This window comes from Lissotriton vulgaris, unplaced genomic scaffold, assembly GCF_964263255.1.
Source record: "Lissotriton vulgaris unplaced genomic scaffold, aLisVul1.2 SCAFFOLD_380, whole genome shotgun sequence".
In the NCBI taxonomy this organism is placed as follows: domain Eukaryota; kingdom Metazoa; phylum Chordata; class Amphibia; order Caudata; family Salamandridae; genus Lissotriton; species Lissotriton vulgaris.
This window is the reverse complement of record NW_028253590.1, coordinates 85,275-104,987: the sequence shown is the minus strand read 5'-3', so window position 1 is coordinate 104,987 and position 19,713 is coordinate 85,275. Positions and strand designations below refer to the sequence as shown.

At 39.3% G+C, this 19,713-nt stretch overlaps 1 protein-coding gene across 1 annotated transcript in view; it reads left to right on the top strand.

Moving 5' to 3' along the window:
- LOC147660913 (von Willebrand factor A domain-containing protein 7-like) overlaps positions 1-19,713 on the top strand; it is a gene marked incomplete at its 3' end in the record, with an annotated part of 105,910 nt that overhangs the window by 6,895 nt on the left and 79,302 nt on the right. Inside the window, exon 2 of the mRNA XM_086951432.1 lies at positions 6,503-6,559. Coding sequence (XP_086807558.1) covers positions 6,503-6,559 — 57 coding nt within the window. The remainder of the gene's footprint in view (positions 1-6,502; positions 6,560-19,713) is intronic.

Genomic DNA, 19,713 nt, shown 5'->3' with positions numbered 1-19,713 from the left:
CCCCAATAATGATAGTTTTCTGTGGTTTTATATAGTGCACAAAATAATCATCACAAAACCTGCATGACTGGCATAATTGACATGGGCCTGGTCTCTGGCAAATAAAAGAGGCTTCTAATCCATTTTTTCAGTCTGCAACCAAGGAGATTTAACCAGGAAGATGTCCGCGCTTCCCCCTGTCAGCAAGGGATGACTGATTCTTAACTCCAGACCAGCTGCAAGTGCTCCCTAGATATGCAATTGGGATGGTGCAGAGGCAGAATTGCTCTCCATCCATGTCTGCAGGAGAGTTTTCATAGAAAGTGATTATTTCCCAGGACAACTACAGCATACGCAATGATGCCTCACAGATCTGGCACATTTATAGTGAAATAGAAAGTTGAGAATGCTGCATGCTTCAGTCTACGAAATGCACTAATCAGGAGTTCACACCAAAATAGACCGAGGAAAGCAGGGACAGTATTTCTTAAGGAAGGGTTCTAAAATAGTCTTTTTGACACAGAAAATAGCTGCTCACATTAGGCAGAGGCTAGAAGGTGGAAATAAGAAGGTATCACACACATGGACACACCAATCTCAGACCACCAGACATAAAGAATTGGGCATTATCTATATTTCGGGCTATGAGGAAACTAAATTAAATCACATACACTAATGGCTGTGACAGGACGTCTATTCTGTCTGCAGCACCAAGATCATTTATGTCAAACAAAAGAACTTCTTAGATTAGGGATGTGGGGACATTTTCCCTAGTAGTGGAGTAAGATTCAGATATCATTTTTGTCTTTAAATAGGACATTGATTGGGGCATAATATGGTGGCGGTGCTGAGCAGTCACCGCCATCCATATAATGGAAAGGCCGGCTGAAATTGCTTTGGGCCCCTTACAGGCCCCGGCCGGGTGTGGGGGGTGGGGGGATGCACCTGCCTACAGTGCCATCCACAAGGTGACAGGCACCGCATGGTGCTTGTCACGGTTTCTAAGGCAATGCAAAGCATGCACTTTTAACATTGCAGACGGAGCTACACCCAGCAGCACCGTCCGCAATGTTAAAGGCCAGAATGTGCCCTGCAGTGTGGCAGGCGCATCCTAATTGGCCTCTTGGGACCGCCGCACCTCTGGTGGTCGGTCCCATTTTCCTTTACGGTGGCTGCCCTACAAAGTCCATCCACCATCACAATGGGGCCCTATGTATCTAAAGTAAAACATATTGGCAACAAAATATCGAAAGCCACAATATTGTCATAAATAGAAGTGTATAAAAGTTTAACAATTATACACAACATTAACTTTAAAATATGTTATATAAAAAAATGTATACTTTAAAAATCAATACCTATATTATAAAATACATATATAAACATAAATATGTATATCTAAAACATAAAAATATATACTTTAAACTAATCACAAAAATTAAATCAAAAATTCTAAACATTATTTAAAATGAACAATAAGAAAATACTAGTACTAAATAATTATGCTTACAAACACTACTGATTATTAAAAAACCAAAGACAAGAGCTATTAAAGCACACCCATTGATACATATAACGATCCAAATACAGTGTTGGATAAGTAGTGAGTAAGTTCTAGTTCCTGATATAATCCTTGGCAGGAATTCACTTGAACAAAATGATGAGACCACAGGTGTATTGAACACAAACAGTTCAAAATCGTCATCAGATGGTTTGCATCAGTTCTTTTTTATTTTTCTCAAAAAATGTCTTCTAAAAATTCCCAGCACACGATTTAGCCGACACGTGTTTCGTCTACTCTTAGACTTTTTCAAGGCAATATGAGAATAAATACTTGATGTAATCCGGTATGGGTACTGCGAAAGTAAAGGTGCAGTTGTTTGCCCCAAGCAGAATAATTGAGTCTATTGATAAATGAAGACCGGGCAGTGGAGCACTCTCTGCAGAATAGCGTGAGTGCCGTAAAAAATGAGTATTTCCCTGTTGGAACGTGTGACCTGCTGTGAACACGACCCTTTATTAATATCTTAATTTATCCAATCCACACCTGATAATGTTCTAAGGACCAGTTGTATCGTCCATTGTGCTAAGCAATAAACAATATCTTAGAGCTGATGTACAACCCAGGAAGCAAGACCTTGATAAGTTTGCGACCTGACACAAGTCTGCCCAAAGACAATGTGTGTCGCTGCTGCCCGTAAAGGTTATCAAGGACTTGCTTCCTGGGTTGTACATAGGTTCTAAGATATTGTTTATTGCTTAGCACAATGGACGATCCTACTAGTCCTTAGAACATTATCAGGTGAGGATGTTTTGCGTGCTGTCCTGACTATGTGCTGTAGGTATTCTTCTCCTAGGAGTTTTTGCTCCACCTGGTCTGCGTGTTTGTTGAAATTATCAATCTCAGTACAATTCCACCTAAGCCAAAGGAACTGTCCACAGGGTAGGTTAGTTAGTAGGGAGCGAGGATGGTGACTCCGTGGTTTTGTTGTATGTCATGGTCTTCAGTTGCCCGCTGTCCGGAGAAATGAGAAGATCCAGGAAGGTTAATTGGACGTCAGAGACATGCCCAATACATTTCAAGTGTGGGTCAATGGAGTTGATCAATGCAAGAAAATCTTGAACATCTGCAGTCTCGCCCTTCCAGACGATCAAAATATTGTCTATCTATCTCCGCGACAATCAGATCCTGGTCTTGAATGGATTGGTCTTGGTCAAATGACTGATCAAAAGAGTGCCAGTATAAACATGCCAAACTGGGAGCACAGATGATGTCCATCGAAGTGCCCCCACATTGTAAGTACAATGTGTCTTCAAATTGAAAAAAATAAATCCTAGAGTAGCACAAGCCATCACAAAATCACTAGGAGTAGGGGAATCCCAAATTCCTGAGCTCATGACTTCCTCAATTACTTGGAGGGTGGCTTCTTGTTGAGCATTTTTGTATAGTGCCTCCACATCTAATGCAATGAGGATGTCAACCCCTCCAGTAATATTGATTGCCTCAATGAGGTTGAGAATGTCTTGGTGTCTTTGAGATATGTGGGGGTTTTAGTGATTACGGGTAGGAGGAATTTGTCACTGAAACATGAGAGGGTCTCCAGTAGTGGTACGAACTGCCATGCCAGGTCTTACCTGGACCGTAAACCAGCATTCTGGGCTCTGTTTTGGGTAACACCCCTCATCAGCCAGGCTAGCTTGAATCCAGTGGCAAAGTGAGCAAGGGACCCACTTCTGGGCATATCCTGCCATCTTAAGGTGAACAAAGCAAACACAAGGAGATGATGGATGGAGCGCTGAAACCTTTCAGACACTCACTACCAGTCACAGATATGGGTTGAATCCATCATCGTTCTTTAGCTCACTTGGCCATCCCAGTTCTGACCCGGCCATATGGAAATCAGTCTTGGGAATAGTACAGCCCAAACTGCCAAGCCAGGTCTTCTCTGGACCGAAAACAAGCGTCCTGGAGCCGGTTTGTAAGAACAACCTCACTCCTGCTGCAGGAAACTATGCAATTATGTCCACCGCTAGTTTAATTCTGTAGTGTATGAGATACTTACTACATTCTCATTTGCCAACCCTGTATGCAAGCTTATGGGAAAAGTAATTTTCATGGTCTAGCAGTAAGAGTGTGTCCATACTGCATGCCTCAGCAATTTATGTATAAGAGTGGCACAATAAATTATATCAGCACTTGTGTTTTTTAATTGTTAAATATGTGCTGCACCGTGGTTCACCTACCGGATTTAAAAAAATTGTTATGGCATATTGATTTTGCCTTTATATTCTGCTTCCAAATCTGTGAGACTTAGACCACACAGGTGATTTTTTGCTTGGGGGTTTAGCACAAATAAGTGATGTTTCTTAGGAGGAAATTCCCACAACCATTCATTCACAGTTCATAAATGCACTGAACTCTGTTGTATTTTGTCAAAAGGTGTGCTTTTTTAAAATTCAATCATTGTACAGTTTGTATGCATTCATTTTCCAAAAACAGCAATTCCAAAGACAGAATATATGTGTTTTAAGAAGAATCCTCTTTGTCGAGGCTTGTTTGCTGGGCAACCAAGCCAAATCTTGAACTGTTTGATCCTCTTTTTGGAGGAGAATACTATTACCATTAAGACGATTGTCTTAGTAAGTGAAATTCCTCAACATTACAGAAAATCAAATGTAACTTCATGATCTTTAACATGATCATGAACAAGATAAAAGTATTTTTTTCAGAAATCCAAGACATTAAAAATCTACCTATTGTTTTAATGCAAGCTTTAACGAAAGTCCTGACAAAGAGGATTATCCTGAAAATGTATGTAGGCTGTCTTTGAAATGGCTGTGTTTGGACTGCCGCCCCCACAATCGACATGGACCTGAAGAGGGGGTAGAGGAGCTAGTCCCACCTTCTAGACCGGACTATATATCGTAGACTGGTTGCCTGCTGTGAGGTACAACATACACCTGCTTGAGGGGCTCCCATCTCCACAATACACAGGGACCTGAGGAGGGGCTAGAATAGCCAGCCCCACCTCATCGACTGCCCTATATAGCATGAAAAGATTGCGTGCTGCGCTGGACAACACAGGGCTCCTTCAGTGACTATTGGCCCCACAATCCACCAAGGAGGGGGTAGAGGAGCCAGCCCTGCTTGTGGACTTCGCTATATGGGCAATCTGTTCACCCGCTTAGAGGGATGTGCACAGGCTGCGCCCGGAAGAAGCTCGGGTCAAGGGTAGGACCATCTTCACCTGGAAGAGGCTGAGCAGAGTCACCCCTCTTGGTCTTTCGTTAAGACAGGTACTGTTGTGTTGAGGCAGTTCTTCCCAAAACAGGCGGAATTGGAATATGCATGTAGCAAACTTATGTGTGTTGGTTGCTTACTCTGTTTTTTTAATATTGTTTGAAGGGAAGTCGGCCAGGTTTGCCCGGGTAGTCAAATCTTTTTCTGATGTCATACTGCTAACGAGTGCTTAAGTGCTTGTGCTCCCTCCTCTAAACATGGTAGAATTGGCTTATACCCAATAAGCAAATTTTATTTGCTTGTAAACCCCTAGTAAAATGGAACTACTTTTACACAGGGCCTGTAAATTAGAGGCTACTAGAGGGCATGTAGTACTGACTGTGCCACCAAGGTAAGTAGCACTTTAAACATGTCTCAGGCCTGCATTGCAACTTGTGTGCAGTTTTACACCCCCATTCCGACTTGGCCTGATAAACCTCTTGCCAGGCCCAAACCTTCATTGTGATTCACATACGTCACCCCTAAGATAGGCCATATATAGCCCAGAGGCAGGGAGCACTGTATTTAAGAGATTGGACGTGAAATTTTAAGTTTTACATGTTGTAGTAGTGAAAAACTTGCAAATTTGTGTTTTGATATTGTGAAGGAGCAGGTATATAGGTCAAGTTTGGTGTCTAAAGAATTGTAATTAAAAGCTCTCTTTAATGGTAAAGTTGGATTTTTTGTCGCAATTCAGAAAATGCCACTTTTTAGATTGTTGGAATTTTCCTGTCCCTACCTATACCTGCCATTTGGTTCCTGCTGCCTGTATCCTGGGTCACCTGACTAGGTGTAGTTGGTAGCTGGTTATTGTGTATTTCTCACAGATAGTGATACAAATGGAAGCTGGATGTTGGCAGGGTAGGCCACTCTGAGATAACAAGGAGGGGGAACAGTCACCTACCACACTTGCACTTCACAAAGACTCTGCCTTAGCACTCTCCCATAGGGGGTTTGAAACTAGTCTATTGAGACACCAGATAACCTGGGAGCAGTGTAGGGAGGCAGGTAATTCCAAGCACCTCTGGGAGGAGGAAACCTCTGGAAATTTCTCCTACTTCAATGAGGGCACCAGGTATAAATATTGGACCTCAGACACTAACACTTTGGTACATATCTGAACCTGTGAAAAACTCAGTAGAAGGACTGCTGTGCTGCTTTGCGCAAAGAAGGACTACCACTCTGCTGCCCTGTTGTGCTGCCCTGCTGCCCCCCCTGCCTGAGTGAAAAGGACTGAACCTGCATCTCAAACTCAGGACCACCAGAGTGACTCCAAGGCTTAGTTGGGTGGTCTCTTGTTCAGAAACCTCAAGGACAGATCAGGCTTCCTCCCACTTGAACACAACCCCTGGGCACTTGCTGTATGAAATTGGGTTACTGTCTGAGGGGGGTCAAACCTTACTTAAGCAGCAACTACAATTTTTCTCAGGGGGAGGGGAAGAGCAAACTCCAAATATACCTGTGCCTAACCCTATAGCAGTTTTCACAAAGCAGTCAGGCTTAACTTAGGTAATGTGTAAAGTATTTATGCAGTTCTCAAACAGTAATAAAAGTCAAAACACCAATAATAAAAAATCCCAAACTGAATTATAAAAATAGAGTACATTTTAATGAAAAAGAATGATAAGGATCACATGCTCCACACCCATGAAATAATGCACTTGTTAAATATGTTACCCCAAAAATATTTTGTATTTTGAATGATAAAAAATGTACATTATATTTTTCTTTTTATCCCACCAGATTTACCCACTGCAACATTTGTGCATCCAGTGTATGGTGGATGTGAATCAGTAACAGGTACATTGCATAACGGTGTATATTAATGTCTTATTTGCCAGCTGTTCCTGTTTTATAATGGGAGAAAGGTTTGGTTATGATAACTCTTGGTACTGGCAGCCCCATCTTGGTCAAATACTCTGCATTTAAAATAATGGTCTGGCTTCACTACAATTGTATTGGCATAAAGAGAGTGTGTCACAACTAGCTCTCTCTTCAATCCTTTTTTCCTAGATGTAAAACACTGGTCACGCTGTGGTGGTACAAGATTCTTGCTGTACATTTTTACATTTATATGCTGAAGTGCAAATCTTTCGATTTTCAAAAGTAACAAAAATCCTAATGTATTGGAATGATGCTGATCCACTGCTGCAATGTTTTCCTTATTAAAACCCACATTTAGAGTCTACATTTGAAAATGTTTTTTTTAAAACATGAGGCAAATTTCATATGTTTTACCATAGTGATTCATAATTCAAAACAGAAGCCTTTCCCATGCAGATAATTTGAAATTAATACTGTGTAAACATATTGAAAAGTTACGTGCACAAGTGTATTCACGGCAATTGTAGTTTACAAAAATTATTCTAATAGTGTCTTTGAGCCGCCCCTGGTTAGTGGAGGCAAACGTTCCATATTTCCAACTTTTGCTTAATTTCTGAAGTTTGCTGGTATTAATTTGCATTTTTAAGTTTTCTCTGCACAGTGGAGTAATTTCTATGCCACGAAAAGCCAGCCAAATCAAACATGGGCTGCATAATGCCTTTCAGTCTACTTCCATGTGCGTGTCACAAATCTAAAGTGGAAAATTCATGCACTTTTTTTCTTACAGATTTAAATGTTTTGAGTTTAGAAAGCTTTATTAAATAAGATAAGCCAAGTAAAACATCAATACAAAACCAGTATCAACGAAAAGAGATAAGGAATCAGAAAATGGAACAGTATACAATGCAATCCCTAAAAAAGGGAAATATAAACTGTACTAAGGAAAAAAGCTTTTATAACTTGCGTTTTGTGGAAAGGAGAGGAGCAAGAGAAAGAAAGAAAGGAAAGAGGGGGAGGAGAGGAGGGAAAGGAGGGCAACTTAGAATACAAATACAATATTGGAAATAGCTATGAGGAGGTACAAATGAAATGCATTAATAAACATCACTGAAAGAAAGGGGAGTAAAAGGAAAAATTCAGGGAACATGTCTGGAAAGGAAATTAGTTAAAGGCAACCATAACAAGTCTCTTTTGATTCATAAAGGTACAGTGGTAGCAAAAGCATGATCAAGTCTGTGGTGATGACATAACAGGTTGCACCAAGCAATATAAGAAATCTTTGAAGGATCTTTCCAGTTGATCGTAATTATCTGAAAAGAATTAGCTATATAAAGATCTATAAATTTACGTACATTACAAGGAACATCCCATATGGGTGAGGAACCGCCCCAAAAAATATGTACAATCTCAAAGGGATAGCCAGAAGCTAAGATGTCGTTTAATTTTGACCAGATGCGAAACCAAAGGGACTAGACCAATGGGCAAAGGAAAAACATGTGAATAAAATCACTATTAACATGAGAGCAGGACCAACATTTTTTGGTATCTATTTACTTGAATTTATGTAAATCAGAATGAGTAAAAAAAGTCTATTGTATAAAAAATAAGAAGTCTGTGTGGTGCTGGCAGTACGTGAAACAGTATGTATTTTAGACCAAATGGTGTTCCAGACATGAAGAGGAAACTCTTGAGGTAGCTCAAGCTTGGATTTAGGTCTGTCAGTAGTGGGATGAGAAAGTAATTTTTAAATGGCGCCAGCTCTAAATGGAATAGAGAAATCTGGTGTAGGAGAGGGAGTTGGGACGATGGTGGACAGGGTACCAGTCTGAGAACTAATAGATGTTAGGGCGTGGTTAAGTAAAGGAAATTGAGAGGAGTGTGCATTAGAAAGATGAAAAGTGTCACGTATATCTGGGAGAGTTCTTAAGGAGTTATCTTGAAGTAATTGATCATAGGTGATGATAGCTTTGTCAATCTATTCTTTCCACAAGCGAGTAGCTGTAAGGAAAAAAAAAGTAGCAAGTTGTGCGAGTTCTAGTGAGCTCCAGGCTGTCAATGGAGTAGAAGACGAATCTGTGAGAAAAGGCCAAATTTGTTTGAGAGTAAAGGCTGAGTGAAATTTTAGAAATATTAGGAAAATTAACCCCACCTATATCTTTAGGCTGATAAAACAGAGAGAGAGAAATTCTAGCTTTACGGCTATTCCATAGAAATGTCGTTAGGAGACGATTCAGTTTTGAAGAAACAGTGCGGGAGGGAAATAGGAAGTATCGAGAAGTAAAAATTAACAATAGGAAGTAGCATCATTTTAACAGTTGCTAACTTCCCCCACCAAGATAATAAGAGGGGGGACCAACCCTCTATAAGTAAGGAGATTTTCCATAGTATATCCTCATGATTGAGTTTAATGGTTTCTCTGATAGTATCAGCGTAAAGAATACCTAAACATTTAATATGTTTGGGATTCCATTCAAAGCCAGATCCCTGAAACATGTGAGAGAGGCAAAATTTGTTAAGAGGTAAGACTTCAGATTTGTCTATATTTAATTTGTAACCAGAAACTAAAGAATAGTCATGGAAAAAGGAGAAAAGTGCAGGTAGAGAAGTGCCCGGATTGCAGATATAAAGTAAGATATCCTCTGCATAAGCAGTAAACTTTATTTCAACATTCTTATAAGTGAAACCAGTGTTGGATGAAGTACGCCATATTTTTTCCAAAAAAGGTTCTAATGCAAGGACAAAAAGAAGGGGAGAGAGTGATCATCCCTGTCTGGTTCCTTTATGAAAGGGAAAATATTTATATTGAGCACCATTAACCCAAATAAGAGTAGAGGGATCAGAATACAGGAGCTGAATATAATGAATAAAAGGGGGACTAAAACCATGCCATCTCAACGCCCCAAACATAAAATCCCAATTAACTCTATCAAAGGCTTTCTCAGCATCTAATGTAGTAGCTGCGATAGGGAAGTCAATTTTTGAAGCAAGATGTATGATATTAAGGAGAGTTCTCGAATGATCTGTAATAGATCTACCCTAGTCAAAACCAGACTGATAAATGTTGACCAGATCAGGGATGACTTTGTTAATACGAATGGCTAGAACTTTGGCGTAAAATGTACAATCTGTATTGATTAAGGAGATGGGCCGATAATTTTTGCAAAGGGAGGGATATTTATCTTTTTTAGGAATTAGGCAAAGAATTGCCTGCGTGAAAGAGCACCTGGATTCCCCTTTAGCAAGAAAGTGATTGATTAAGGAAAGTAAGTTCGGTACTAAGACACTCTTAAAGTGGAGATAAAAACGCACAGTAAAAACATCAGGACCAGGCGTTTTGTATTTGGGCAGAAGAGTAATAGCATTAAGTAGTTCTTTCTCCGAGATAGGAATATCAAGGGATGAGAGATCCACAGAATTATCAGGAGATTTGGGGATGGAGTGAAAGAAAGAGTACATTTGTGCAGAGGTAGGACTGGACTCTGGAGTATAGAGGGATGAGTAGTACTGGACAAAACAATCAAGAAACTTAGCATCAGTGGACTGACAAACTACCTGAGAATCCTTAATGGTTATAATCTTAGACTTCTGCTTTTTGATTTGAAGATAGTTTGCAAGTGATTTACCTACCTTGTTAAGTCCTCCATACATTTTAGCATTACATTTGAGGAGGTTATTGGAGGCAGAGTCCCAGGAGTGTTTGTTAAATTGTATTTTCGCCTTGATAGGAGAAGAAAGTGTGTCAGAGGAGTTAGTGGTGAAGTAAAGGTGCTCAAGCTCTTTAATTTGTTTGAGGATTTGAGAGGAGTGTGAGAGGGCCTTTCTCTTCTTTCGAGAAACAGAATAAATAATACAACCTCTAGCGGCAGACTTGAAAGCATCCCAAATAAAGTGAAAGTCTGAGGTTGAATTAAGATTATTATGGAAGAATTTGTTCATGAAAAGGTTAAAGTGTTCCGTGAACTTGGAGTCTAGGAGGAGGGAGTTATTAAATAGCCAGCTTCTAGAGGAGCTTGAAGGTGAGGGGTAATCGATGTCCATAATAACAGGGGTGTGGTCTGAAATAAGAATAGAGCCTATTTCTGAGTTGGTCATAAAAGCATGTTGAAAAAGGAAAATATAGTCAATACGGGAGTGTGGTGCATGCACTGGAGAAAAAAAGGAGAATTCAAGTGAGTCAGGACGGGATATTCTCCAGGCATCTATAAGACCTCTGGAAGAAAATGTTTTGTAAAAGGAATTTTGCATCTTAGTAGGAACATATCTTGTTTGAGATTTCCGGTCCAAAAAATGATCCATGAGTTAGTTACAATCGCCACCCACAATTACATCATCAGTTGCATGTGAGGAAAGAAGTGAGGAACAATCATTCTAAAAGGTTAAATCTGTACCATTAGGGCCATAAACATTTCAAAAGGAAAGTTGTACATTGTTAACAATAACATCTAAAAACAACCATCTACCATTAGTGTCAAGAAACTCATTTTGTAACTGAACAGTCAACAATTTATGAAATAAAATAACAACACCATTCTTATTATTAACAGCTGGAGAACAGAAGGCTTCTCCTACCCATTGCTTACGCAGTGAAGACAGATCTTGTAAAGTAAGATGCGTTTCTTGTAATAAAGCAATTTGACATTTCAATCTCGCTACATGAGATAAAACACATTGCTTTTTGATAGGGTTACAAATACCTTTGACATTCCAGAAGATAATGCGAAGACCATTCATTCCTGAAGATAGAGTGTGAATAGGCGAATAAAGAAAGAGCAGTCAGGGAAGAGGAAAAGAGGAGAGGAAAAGGTTGAAAGATTATTGTTAAAAAGGTGTTGTGAACAAAATAGAGCAAAAGAAGAGAAAAATGGTCTGTATGGCCACCACAGGAAAAAGAACCAAAACAGGCCCAAAGGAATATAGAAGGTCATAGATTGAGAAAGAAAGAGAAGTAAATGTAGAAAGGGATAAATAAAGAGAAACGTTGCCAGAGAGATTACAGAAAAACCTCCAAAAAACATGATAAAATGAGTAGACAGAGAAAACAAGGAGGAGAATAGAGAAAAGAGGGAGCTGGGAAAAGAAGGGAAAGGGGGAGGGAAAAAAGGAGAAGGGAATAGAATAAAGAAGAGGGAGAGAGGGGGGCAAAGCCCCCCAGAAAAATACATCAAAAGGAGGATGACAGAAAGCCATATGGCTTTAGTCATGAAGAACAGCTGAACAATAAACATTAATGTGAAAGGGGGGCATCGAAGAACAAGGCAATCGCACGAACAGGAGACACCGGAGAGAACAGGTCACCATTTAATACTGAAAAAACAGTTGACAAGGGAATCCAAAGATTGAAGGCAACCAGGTGAGACAAATGAAGGGAACTTACCAAACATCTAGGGAAATAGCAGCGGGATGAATTTCACCTTACAAACACTGGGATAACACGGATGGAGACCTTCAACAACAACACTGCATAAGGGTGACCTATGAAACAAGAGAGAGTATGAGGAAAGTAAACATTACAGTTACATACTGTGGAGAAGTGTACCTCAAAGGTTAGAGCGGCAGACCCTGATGCAGAGGTCTGGCCCGGGACCAGGGTTCAATTCCCGCCTCAGCGGGTCTTGGGCTCAATTTCCTCGGACCTGATAATTCTAGCTTTGGTGCCTATTCTAATCATGGGTCCCACTCTGCAACTCTGGGCAATAGCTTGCTTAATCTCCACAACGGCCCCAACAGTGCTAGGATGCCTGGCTGCACCTTGGGGGTGCCCAGGAGTGGGTGCCTCACAGGGAAAAAGCCAGGAAGTGTTACACACGGTATTCGTACAAGCACCTGAGAGACCCCATGTGGGGTGATTCGGGCGCTATACAAATAATACAACATTTACATTTACATTTACATTTACAAACTGAGACACAAAAATAAATCATAAACAAAACAATTAAGGTTTGCTCAGTTCCATAAGTTCTCCTTTGTGAGGATGAATGAACTTCTACAGGTCAGCAGGATCAGCAAAGCTAAAAGTTCTGTCTTTATAGGTCACTTTGAAAAAACAAGGATAAATAAAATTTTAGCACGCATTCATGGATCTCAATGCAGGTCTGAGGTCTAGAAATTCCTTCCGACGGTTAGCAGTAGGTTTATAAACATCTTGAGAAAAGAAAACTTTATGACCGGACCAAAGCATCTGTGTATGTTGTTTGTCAGCATGAAGAATCGTCATGAGGTCCGAATAAAAGGGGAAAGAAGGCAATTATACCTCTAGGTTTAGATGTAGAAGATGTAGACTTTGGCCCTAGGCGATGAGCTCGTTGTATGTTGAAATCTGAAGATTTTGGGAGGCCAACAATTTGAAGGACTTGAGATTTCAGAATTTGAATCATGTTAGACCCTTTGGAACCTTCTAGAATACCATAAATGCATAGATTGTTGCGCCTGTTTTGATTTTTCAAATCCTCCGTGACCTTTTTAAGTTGGCTGACCTCCTTGGTGAGACTATCAACTTTAACAACAACATCTTGAGCATCGCTAATCTTTTGTTCTACATCATAGAGTCTCGTATCAAGGCTAGACCATTTGTCATCCAACCTCTGAAGAGTAGCTGCAGTGTCCGTCATGAAAGGAAGAATGAGGCGCAGTTCCTCCATGATATACTCTAAAGTTAGAGGAAGCGGTGATTTAAACGGTGAAGGTGGATCCTTCTTGATGCGTTTACCGGAAGAGGTTTTTGACTCCTTACAACTTCTTGAAGAGTTCCCATGAGGCTTAATTGATTGCGAGGAATCGATGTTGAAACTATCACAACAAAAAAGATGCAAAAGAGGGTAAACTGGAGGACGCAAGAGAAACACCATCAACATAAATGAGGAGGTATTTTAGAGAAAATATGAAGCAACACCAGCACTCCTTTTGATAAAGAAATGTCATATCCACAGCACAGTGCGGTGATGAAGGGCATAAAAATGAGAGGCACTGAAAGCGCGCTCCAAAAGACAACAGGATATTGGTTAAAAGAAATACCAGCTTCACTAGAAGAAGCAAATAGGGAACATTGAAACCATGTAGTGCAAACTGGTGGCGCTATGTAGTTAGTGCACGCAAACTGCTCCTTTCAGTAATAATCAGTTGACGGAAAAAAAAGTACATTTGAAACACTGAGAGGGATAAAGAGCAAAAAAAAGTTTTAAAAAAGACATTAATGTGGCATATCATGAACTGAAAAAAAAGCCTCCTCAGCAGTGGAAGTAAGTCGCAGCTATGAATGCCCAGGATGCGTATTTGCAGCGTGAGGGAAAATAAATGCTGGGTAGGAACAAAGCATTCAAGATGACGGCCGTTATCAGGAGAGGACAAGAACAGCTCGTAAAGTGACTGAAAGACCGCGTTTTGGTCTAAAAACTTGCCATGCTGAATATTGCCACTTCCGACAGCAGGGTGCGTCATTTCCCGAGTTGCAGCGCCGCTGGAAACGGGTCCCTTCTTCCGTGGGTCGGCTCGACTGAGCGGAGCTCCTCACGTTGCGGCCATCTTGTTTCGCCGTGCGAACCCACAGATATCAATTTTTAAGGATCTTTTCTATGGACAGTGGCATTGCAGAGGGGATAGAACATTAGGTGCGCAATGTACAACGTTTTTTCTGTAGTTAGTAAATGCGGCTTACTTCTTTCTTATAGTGAGTTACAATCCCGACCTAATTCACAAAGTAGTTCTGTCTTACTTCTAACATGCAAAATAATGGAAAAGCTCTTAAAGAATCATAAGTACATTTCTTCTTTAAGCACATTTAAGGAATCAGGCTCTGCATTTCTTTGGCAAAGTATATCTGGTGCAGAATCATGATTAGTATGAAATATAAATATAAAAGTGATAAATTGTCATTGAAATCAAGGTAGTCATTGAGATATACAGAAATGAACAAAATGGAAACTATGTGAATTCGGAGATGTAGATCTCACATTAGAATCCAACGCTCCAGATAAAAGTTTTCAAATAATGTGTTGGCATGGGCCTATTTTTCTGCTTCCCTTTTCATTCCAACATCTATATAGCACAACTCAGTATCTTGCTACCTGTCAATGCACTTCTACATTGAAGAAGAGGGTGACATTGATGTGCCTCTTCTGCCTAGAAGCCTTAGCAATCATTCTACCACTCTGAAGCTGCTCCTTTGTGGCCTTACTCAATTCATTTGCACTATACTTGATCGAATCTTTGGTTTCAACTTGTCAAACCTGAAACCACTCATGTAGGGTTAGTTGCGGCCCATTTTATCAGTTATTTTGGGGGTTTTGACGACATCACAGATGTTGGTATCCCCTTCAGATAGGCATATTTTAATTTTCAAAAGCATCCAATGGCACTGTTTTTCCATAATGACCTTCAGTCATCAGCAGTAACTTCCATTAATTGCTCAGTGAGTTTATAACCCAGTTTAAATTGCATTACTTTTTTACTTGCTTGTCAGTCAGGATGTGAAATGACTTACTTAGCTGTTAATGTAGCACATTGAACAGTGACATGCCTTTAATAAAACTTATTATGATCATCTTGCATGTCCTTTCTTACGCTTCTGAAATTGGGCTTTAGAGGAATCTGTAACCCACTAGTTTCATGACGTTTGACTTTGTATTCTTTTACATGTGATTCAATCAAATCACTCCAGAGCGAAAATCAAAATTAATTTCTTGTTGTTGTTGAAAGAACCTCACAGCATCGACCTCCTTGTGCTAAGTTTATTGCTATCAAGTTTAATAGTGCGACCAACTTTGGCAAGACAGGATAGCAAATACCAACATGAGAGCAACTGCTAGTCTTCCCAAACCCCATGACATGGTCAACATTCCGTTACTTTATTGCATCATCAGGCAAATCAGATCAGCAGGATCTGGTTAACTATTCACCAATTGCCAACTTCCTCCTCCACTTGAATTTTTTTATGAATTATATGTTTCTTAATAGGATTTGTAGAGATTTCTGACTTAAAGGGTGATCATAAAATTTCGAAGAATTCAATGAAAATTGTAGAGTTTCAAGCTTAATCCACCCTCTTCCTTCTTTTTTTTTTTTTTAAAGTTTTATTGTTTTATTGCAAGGGAATACAGCAAAGCATAATAATAAGCAAAATAACACAATATCTTAAAAAAGGAACAAAATATATAATAATTTTTAACAGAGTACAAAATGGAAGAAAAATAGAGCAGAAAAATGCAGAAAATTAAATCCACTCGGCAATTGGTGCCCACATTTTTTCCCCCATGATTCTTTTTTTAACCCCCTTAAGCTTATAGATAGCAGATTCCATGTTATACATAAATAATAATTTTTCCCGCCACATGAAAAACGTAGGGGGATCCTGGCTGATCCATTCTTTAGTAATACAGGATCTGACTGTGGCCATGCAGAGAAAAAGAAAATAAGAGATTGGTCTGGGCCTAGTAACAGTGTGATCTATACCAAGTAATACTAATTCATTTGTTATCTTTATGTTACATTTCAAAATAATGGATAAAAAAGTTTCGATTTGTTGATACAGCAATGATAATTTAGAACAAAGAAAAAACATATGTAATTCATCGGCTGCATACAATCCACATCGACTGCAGTTCGTGCCTACCGTCGTCCTCCATTTAACTACTTTACTTGGAGTGTACTAAAGGTTATGGATACACATGAAATGTTGGGATTTCATCATCCCAGTTATGAGACACTCTGCAGCCATTTTAATCGACAATAAGATATCAACATCCAATATACCTAGACTGTTAGCCCATTTCATCTGACATTGGCCTAAATCATCCCCGTATTCCTGCATTAGACTTAAATATATAGCGCCTATCCGAGGTTTTTTTTGTAAAAGCTCTAGTAGGGGAATTTTAACTGGAGGAATTGAAGGATGATTCTGTAGGAAGCTACGAAGTTGTAAGTATTTAAAAAAAACGTTTCTTCCCACAGAAAAATTAGTCATTAAATCCTGAAATGAAATCATTTGACCGTTATAAAATAAATCACCCAGATGTTTTATTCCTTTCTGCTGCCACCTATACATAATTAAATCATAACAAATTTCTGGAAATAACTCCATTGATGTAAGAGGAGTGTAGAAATGTAATTTCACTAGTTTTATGTGTTTTCAAATTTTTTGCCAGACTCCAAAAGCTGATTTCAGCGTCTTATATTTGGTTTTTTTGTGATAGCTGGGTTCAACCATTCTCAAAAAGCTACCCTTAACTTTCTCACCCCAAATCATTTGATAAGTTGATGGGGTCTGGCAATCTACAAGTTCGACTCTATCACCCAAAATTAAGGGGCCAATGTATTGTAAAACAGCAGAAAAATAATAAAAAATAAAATAAGGGACATTCCACCCACCACATTCCTTGCTAAGAATCATTTTCTTAGCAGATTTTCTGTGACGTTTATAGCCCCAAAGAAATCGAAATGCAGTTCTCTCTAGATTTTTAAAGGAGAGTAATTGGAAATCCAAGGAATTGTGCGAAATAAGTATAGGACCTTCGGTAAAACCAACATTTTTAAAATGTTAAGTCGACCAAAGAGAGATAACCGTAAATGATCAAGACACTGTAATGAGGTATTGATTTGGGTTATAATAGGGTTAAGGTTGCGCTCTGGAATCTTTTCTATAGGTAGCGAAATTTTAATTCCTAAATATGTAACTTCTGAAGTGTTTGCAGGTGGGTTTTCTCCTGATCACAGAACTTGGTTTTTTTCCAAATTAAGTTTATAACCAGAGAAAAACCCAAACTGTTTAGCAATCTGATCAATGATAGGTAAGGCTGTTTGAACGTCTGTAGTTGTAATCACAATATCGTCGGCGTAAGCAAGGACTCGATAGTTAATATTAGCTAGGTGTATAAGTTTGATATTAGCTTCCAAAAAAAAACGATTAATTAAAGGGTCAATATAAAAAGCAAAAAGTAGGGGAGAACAGGGGCATCCCTGACGGGTACCCCTGGTAATTAATAAAGGTGATGATAGTTGCCCATTGATACGAATATACGCTCTGGGGGTGATATACAAAGTTTTCAAAGCTTTAATGATCCCCTGTCCTAGTCCCTTCCTGAGCAGAATTTCCCAGAGATAGTCCCAAACGACCCGGTCGAAAGCTTTCTCAGCGTCTAAAAATACGAGTCCAATATTAGACCGAGTTGCTTGGGACCAATCCAAAAAGGAAATCACACGTCGAATGTGATCGGCGGTATCTCTAGCTGGGATAAAACCATGTTGGTACTTAGAAACTAAAGGGGAAATATTATTGGAAAGTCTTACCGCTAAGATTTTAGAAAAAATGTTACTGTCAGAATTTATAAGTGAAATAGGGCGAAAAGATGAGGGTGATAATGAAGGTTTGCCTTTTTTAAGAAACACCGTAATGATAGAGTCATGCCATGATTGAGGGGCATTACCTTGCTGTGCATTCAAACATAAATCCAATAGTTCTGATTTTAACGCATTCCTAAAGAATTTATAAAATTCTAAAAGAATAGCATCAGGTCCTGCGGCTTTTCCTGAAGCTAGCGACATTAGGGAGAGTTCGATCTCCTCCCAGGTAAATGGTAAGTCTAGTTTCTCCTTCTCTTCATTAGATAGGATAGAGTTCAATACAGGATCAACAAACTGATTAATCTGGTCTAAACAATCAGGGCGATCATCATCAGCATACAGTTTGGAATAAAAATCACTAAAGACTCTCAGAATATCTTCCATTTTGCTAACAGTTGTCCCTGTATGATTATTTCTTTTATTGATACTATCAAAAGCTGCTTTCTGTCTCGCCCTCTTTGCCAATAATTTGCCCGAATTTTCCCCAACTTCATATAGCTCTGTCCTGAAGGCAGAGACTTGTTGCGCAAATTTCGTAGCAAATCGTTGATAAATCTTGGTTTTCAGAGCTGTTAATTTCTTTATAACAGTTTCAGTAGGTAATCCTTGATTGTATGCTTGCATAAGTTGGACCTCTAAAGATCTAAGATTTTTAATTTCAGAAGTTTCCTGGACTCTAGCTTCCTTTTGTTTACTTACTGAGTAGCTAAGTGTTTCACCCCGAACCCCACATTTAAAGGCATCCCAAACTATTTCTGGTGATGCAGTACCTTTATTATTAGAAAAGAATTTCAGAATCCAAGCATTCATACGGTCAATATAGAATGGGTCATACAGTAATTTATGATCAAAAAACCATGAACGGGTGGTGTTAGAGATATTCAGTACAAACTTGAGTATTAAAGGATTATGGTCTGAGATAACTTTCGGAAGAACCTCGTATTCTACTTGCGCTAGATCATTGTATAATCCCTTAAATACAAAAAAATAGTCTAATCTAAAAAATCTTTGGTGCGGTGCAGAAAAAAAGTGTGCCCAAACATTCCTCTTCTTTTCTCATTGCCTACATCAGTTAGTCTATACTCTTGGATGATCCCTCTAAGTGCTATAAATACCTTCTTCCTACCCTTATATGGAGTACTACTATGAATATCAAATGTTTCTTCCAAATGTAGATTAAAATCTCCACAAAACATAATATTTGGTGACCATTGTGCCAGCTCTACACTTAGAAGATCAAGCGCACCAGAGTCATCCAATATAGATCCATACATGGAGCATATAGTAATAATCAGTCCTCCAACTTTAAGTTCGGCAATCACCCATCGTCCAATTAGATCCTCTTTAACTCTTTTTACTTCCCCCATTCCACGCCTCTTGAGAATTGCGACCCCTCTTGTTGTAGAACTCTGGCGAGAACACCCTACCACTTCCAACCCAAGATCTCTTAAGGTCCCTCTGTTAGACCAGGCGATATGGGTCTCTTGAATGCATACTACATCCACCCGCATAGTTTTTAAAATCTGGCCATTATACCTCTTTTTCTTTTATCGTTCAAACCACATACATTGATAGAGTATATCGATAATTTAGCCATTATGAAATATTTTTAAGTAAACTTGACTAAACACAAATACATGAGCAGCAACTGCCAAAGTTCGATATCTGCCAGAAGTGAATCTTAAACAAAAAACAAATACATCTTCCAACTGTATGACCTTGCACCCCAAAAGAAAGGCTTCTTCCCACCCACCACCCCCATTGTTCCCTCCCACCCCTCCCTTCCCCCACCACCCCCC